Source organism: Colobus angolensis, unplaced genomic scaffold, assembly GCF_000951035.1.
Source record: "Colobus angolensis palliatus isolate OR3802 unplaced genomic scaffold, Cang.pa_1.0 Scaffold278, whole genome shotgun sequence".
In the NCBI taxonomy this organism is placed as follows: Eukaryota; Metazoa; Chordata; class Mammalia; order Primates; family Cercopithecidae; genus Colobus; species Colobus angolensis.
The window spans coordinates 164,180-169,745 of record NW_012116021.1 but is presented as its reverse complement, the minus strand read 5'-3'; the positions used below and the strand labels follow the sequence as shown (position 1 = coordinate 169,745).

At 54.2% G+C, this 5,566-nt stretch overlaps 1 protein-coding gene across 2 annotated transcripts in view; it reads right to left on the bottom strand.

The window, feature by feature from the left end:
• Window positions 1–212: 212 nt before the first annotated feature.
• UNC45A (unc-45 homolog A (C. elegans)) overlaps window positions 213–5,566 on the bottom strand; it is a 24,595-nt gene continuing 19,241 nt past the window's right edge. For both annotated transcript variants that reach the window (XM_011948277.1, XM_011948278.1), the window contains exons 17-23: window positions 5,193–5,320; window positions 4,916–4,982; window positions 4,366–4,479; window positions 4,021–4,136; window positions 1,274–1,391; window positions 1,010–1,165; window positions 213–858 (exon numbers count right to left, since the gene is read on the bottom strand). In XM_011948277.1, the coding sequence (XP_011803667.1) occupies window positions 601–858; window positions 1,010–1,165; window positions 1,274–1,391; window positions 4,021–4,136; window positions 4,366–4,479; window positions 4,916–4,982; window positions 5,193–5,320 (957 nt within the window). In that variant the 3' untranslated portion in view covers window positions 213–600. The remainder of the gene's footprint in view (window positions 859–1,009; window positions 1,166–1,273; window positions 1,392–4,020; window positions 4,137–4,365; window positions 4,480–4,915; window positions 4,983–5,192; window positions 5,321–5,566) is intronic.

The window sequence follows — 5,566 nt, the reverse complement described above, 5'->3', positions numbered from 1 at the left end:
TTCCTAGGCTTATTCTTTGTCCCTCCAATAGGATTAAGAAGCAACTCAGTGGGCCCTGGTTGGGGAATCCACTGGATTCCTTCCATGGAGGTGGCTTTGCCACTGTGAAGCTCCATTGCACACTCACCCACGCCCAGCTCACACCCATACTCATCCACACTCAGAGACTCCCACCCACAGCAGCCCTCCCTGCCCAAGGACAGGGCACACAGTGGAGTTCTACACACTTTTATTGGACGGGCAGGCCTGATAGCAGGCTCAGGCCATGCTCACAGCTGGTGAGGCTGCTGATGTGTGTGCCCTTCCGGATGCCTCACGATCCACAGGCTGTGTTGGGATGCACCTTCCCCATTCCCAGCTGACTACAGTAGTACAGAGAAAGGGCCCCTCGCAGTGAGGCTGCAGGCTGTGCTGGCCAAGCAGGGCTGTGTGACTGAACGTGGCCGCTGACCCAGAACAGAGGACATCCTAGGGCAGCAAGCGAGGAGGGGCGAGAGTATTGGGCATGCCAGCCACCACCAGCCAAAGCTATTTCTGTCCTTGCTCTCTGTGCCACAATAGGTAGCATGTGCATGAGCCTTGGGCCCAGGGACAGCCCCCTCACTCTCCATCTTGGTTGGGTTGGATAAGCCCATATTCCACTGCTTTGTCCAGGCAGGCTGCAGCAGCCCTTGTGACAGGGCTCTGGTCACCCTTAGCTAGCACTGACAAGATCTCCATCATCTCACTCTCCATCAGGGTGCTGGCAATCTGCCTCGAGGCCTCCACCATGTTCAGCACCACCACGGCACCCCGGTGCTGCAGCTCCTGGTTAGAACTCAGAAGCAGGGCCTGCAGGATCTCCAGCCAGTGTGTGGTCTGTGAGAAACAGGGTAGATATGACCCCCAAGCAACAGGCTCAAACTTGGCAAGGGACACACCCACACACCCTAGGACTGTCCCCTTCAGCTGCCACCATGCTGGGAGTTCCTGGTCCGTCCCCACTCCCCCACTGAGAAGAGGCACTGACCACTTGGGGAATGCGGCTGCAGAGCGTGGGCCGCATGGAGGTGAGCATGGCCAAACCCCCGGCAGCCGCCCGCTGTAGCAGCTCATCATCCTCTCCGCTGTACAGCACCAGCAGCTTCAGCCGGTCATTGCCCTGGGCTTCGAAGAGGTCCTGCACCTGTGGCCAGATGTGGTGAGTAGACCAAGTCAGTTGGGTGCAAAGCCCAGCCAGGGCACAGGTGCCTCTGCATCCCCACCTGTCATGAGCACCCGGACCAACCCTTACCTCCTTGCTCATGGCCAAGTTACACATGCACTCTGTGGCTGCCCGGCGGATCATCTCATGCTCCTCAAACATGTAGCCTTCTATCATGGGCACAGCCTTCTCCTTTAGGATCTTCTGCCTGCAGGGCCACAGGAGGAAGCAGCAGGGATACAGTTTGGATGTTGTCCCTTCTAACCCTCATGTTGAACTGTAATCCCCAGTGTTGAGGTAGGGCCTGGTGGGAAGTGACTAGGTCATGGGATGGGTCCCTCATGGCTTGGTGCTATCCTCGTGATAGTGAGTTCTCATGAGATCTGGTTGTTTAAAAGTGTGTGGCATCTCGGCCGAGTGTGGTAGCTCACACCTGTAATCCCAGCACTCTGGGAGGCCGAGGCAGGCAGATGACTTGATGTCAAGAGTTCAAGACCAGCCTGGCCAACATGGTGAAACCTTGTCTCTACTAATAGTACAAAAAAAAATTAACTGGATGTGGTGGTGCGCACCTGTAGTCCCAGCTACTTGGGGAGGCTGAGGCAGGAGAATCGCTTGAACCCAGAAGGTGGAGGTTGCAGTGAGCCAAGATCACGCCACTGCACTCCAGCCTGGGTGACAGAGGGAGACTCCATCTCAAAAAAAAAAAAAAAGTGTGTGGCATCTCCCCCCAACTGTCTCTTCCTCCTCCTTTCACCAGGTGACGTGCCTGCTCCTGCTTTGCCTTCTACTATGAGTAAAAGCTCTCTGAGGCCTCCTCAGAAGCTAAGCAAATGCTGATGCCATACTTATACAGCCTGTAGAACCATGAACCAATTAAACCTCTTTTCTTTATAAATTACCCAGTCTCGGGTATTCCTTTACAGCAATGCAAGAACAGACTAACACAGGCAGCATCATCAGAGTTTCTACATCCGCTGCACCCTTGCACCCACACCCTCATGCAATCAAGTCCTGGGCTGAGGATTTCTCTTGGCAATGTCCAAGGACCCTCTTGCACCAGACAGGAACTACAGTGCTTCTTAGCCTTCTAACCAGGCCTAGGAAATAGCATAGGATTGTGGAAAATACTGAAAATTAGGAGGCAGAAGACCAGGGTGGTCTTCAAACGCCTAACATTTGAGGGTTTTTGCTTTTGCGTTTTTTTGAGGCAGGATCTCACTGTGTCACCCTGGAGTACAGTGGCTGGAGTACAGTGGCATGATCACAGCTCACTGCTATAGCATTGATCCCCCAGGCTCAAGTGATCCTCCTGCCTCAGCCTCTCTAGTAGCTGGGACTACAGGCACATGCCACCACACCTTGCTAATTTTTTTTTTCCACTGTTAAGTTCAGCGGCACATGTGTAGGATGTGCAGGCTTGTTACATAAGTAACCATGTGCCATGGTGGTTCACTGCACAGATCATCCCATCACCCAGGTATTAAAAGCCCAGTATCCATTAGCTATTGTTCCTGATGTTCTCAATTTCTTTTTTAAATAGGGATGAGGTATGGCTACATTGCTCAGACTGGCTTGAACATCTGGGCTCCAGTGATCCTCCTGCCTCATCCTCCCAAAGTGTCAGGATTACAGGCGTTAGCCACCGTGCCCGGCCTCATCTGAGTATTTATTTACCCTGACCAGGCACCTGGATCATCTTACTTAATCCTCACCATGGCCCTACAGTAAAGGTGCTAGTGTGGGCCGGGCGCGGTGGCTCAAGCCTGTAATCCCAGCACTTTGGGAGGCCGAGACGGGCGGATCACGAGGTCAGGAGATCGAGACCATCCTGACCAACGTGGTGAAACCATGTCTCTAGAAAAATACAAAAATTAGCTGGGCGTGGTGGCACGCGCCTATAATCCCAGCTACTCAGGAGGCTGAAGCAGGAGAATCACTTAAACCTGGGAGGTGGAGGTTGCAGTGCGCTGGGATTGCACCACTGTACTCTAGCCTGGGCAACAGAGCAAGACTCCGTCTCAAAAAAAAAAAAAAAAAAAAAGGTGCTAGTGTGATCATCATCACTACTGTTCTGCAGAATAGGAAATGGGCTAAGTAATGAGTAATATGTTCAAAGTCACAGTTAGTAATAAAACTAAAACATGCTGGCCGGGTGCAGTGGCTCATGCCTGAAATCCCAGCACTTTGGGAGGCTGAGGTGGGCAGATCACGAGGTCAGGAAATCTAGAACAGCCTGACCAACGTGGTGAAACCATGTCTCTAGAAAAATACAAAAATTAGCTGGGCGTGGTGGCACGCGCCTATAATCCCAGCTACTCAGGAGGCTGAAGCAGGAGAATCACTTAAACCTGGGAGGTGGAGGTTGCAGTGCGCTGGGATTGCACCACTGTACTCTAGCCTGGGCAACAGAGCAAGACTCCGTCTCAAAAAAAATAAAAACTAAAACATGCTGATATGGTACAATGCTAGGGGCCAGGTACCCATGTAGTAAGTACTTTTAAGTGTATTTTCTCATTTTATTCTCCTCATCACTATGCCATGAGGTAGGTACTATAATCATCCCATTTCACAGAGGGAAAAACTGAGGCAGAGCAGTTAAATAACTTGCCTGAGGTTACCCATTTGCAATCAGGGAAGCTAGGCAGTCTGACTCTAGAGTCTGCCGTGCCATGCTGCCTCTCAGCCTGTCTCCTCCTCTCTAATGATGCAGAGGAGTCACTGTGAGGCTCACAGAAGCCAATGACCAAGGAGCATTTCCCACTGTGTAAACTGCTGTGAGGAATATTCCAAATCCTGATGCCTGGTCCAGGCCCCGCAATCCCAAGGGACCTTACCGGAGCCTCTCGCTGATCCCCGCCAGGTTTGTTAGGGCCATGAGCGCCTCGAAGTTCTGCAGGCCTGAGCAGTTGAGGTGCAGCAGGGAGACAAGGGGCCGGACCACCTCATAGATCTGCAACATGCACCCACCTGTCGGGTACTTGCTGCAGGCCCCACAAGCCCCACCAACCCTGCAGGGAGGAGCCCACCCCCAAGAGAGTACTGCTGTCTCAGGCTGTCCTCCCTGCCCCAGGGTTTGGCAAAGCTGAAACTTCCTGCTGGTCCCAAAGAGGAGCTACAGCCCAGCCCACAGGCCATCAGGGACAGAGGGAGTGGAAAGGCCGGGGCAGGAAGATACGCACCCGCTCACCAGGGAAGGTCATCTCGGGGTTGGAGGTGATGGTGAGCTTGGCAAGGGCCTGGGCTGCCTTTGTCTGCCCCACGTCCGTGCCTTCCAGGGCCAGCGGGATCAGTGCCTGTAGGAACAAGCTGGTCACTGCTTAGGACATGCCTGGGAGTGTAAGACCCCAACCATCATGCCCCCAGTCCCTGACCATGCCACCTTTACCCTCCTCCCTCTCCCCAGGCTTGACTCCCTGTGCAGACCCTCTGCACCCAAACACTTCCTGAAACAACTAATAAGGGCTGGACATGGATTGTGCTGGGCACCAGGGCCATGGAGGTAAATGAAACAAAGGAATAGTAGAGCCTAGGACCTTCACAGCCACCAGTGTGGAGGGGCCAAGGACCCTGGCCGTCCGTGTCACTCTCTCAGCGGGACAATGTTCCTCTGGCCATGAATAATGTTTTTCTGTCCCACATCTAACACCCAGCTCTAGCGTTGCAGCTGCTGAGTCATGTTTTATAGGCTGACGGCTCAGCCATCAGGAAGGGGGGTGTAAACCAGCTTACCCTGCCGCCTCCCTGGGCAACCACAGTGCCTCGGTCCTCTACCTCTTCCACCAAAGCCAGGAAGACCCTGTGGGGAGAAGGCAGTGGTGCACAGGCGGCTCTGGGACTCTGGCAGACAGACGCTCCACTTCTGGGCTCAGCAAGGACGGCAGCCAGGCAGGCAGCCCCTGTCGCTCTAAGAGGCCCACAGCACTGGAACCTGCACCCTCTGGAGCCACATCCACAGCCCTGAGGCTCAGGAGTTGGGAAAGGTTGGCTCCCACCAAGGCTGGCTCACCTGGAGAGCAGCTCTCTGCAGGAACTGGTCAGCACAGGGCTCTCCGTCTTCACCATGCACACCATGGCCGACACCACACCTGCCGCCAGCAGCTTCTTCACCCGGGCCCGCACGAAGCTTGGCTTGTCCTGGGGGAGGAGACAGCTTAGGAGAGGGGCCTGGACTGACTCACAGAGAAAGGGGGACCCTTCTCACAGCAGCAGTTGAGGAACTGGGAAATAAAACAGCCAGACAGGCCAGGCGCGGTGGCTCATGCCTGTAATCCCAGCACTTTGGGAGGCCGAGGCAGGCGGACCACGAGGTCAGGAGATTGAGACCATCCTGGCTAACACAGTGAAACCCCGTCTCTACTAAAAATACAAAAAACAAGCCGG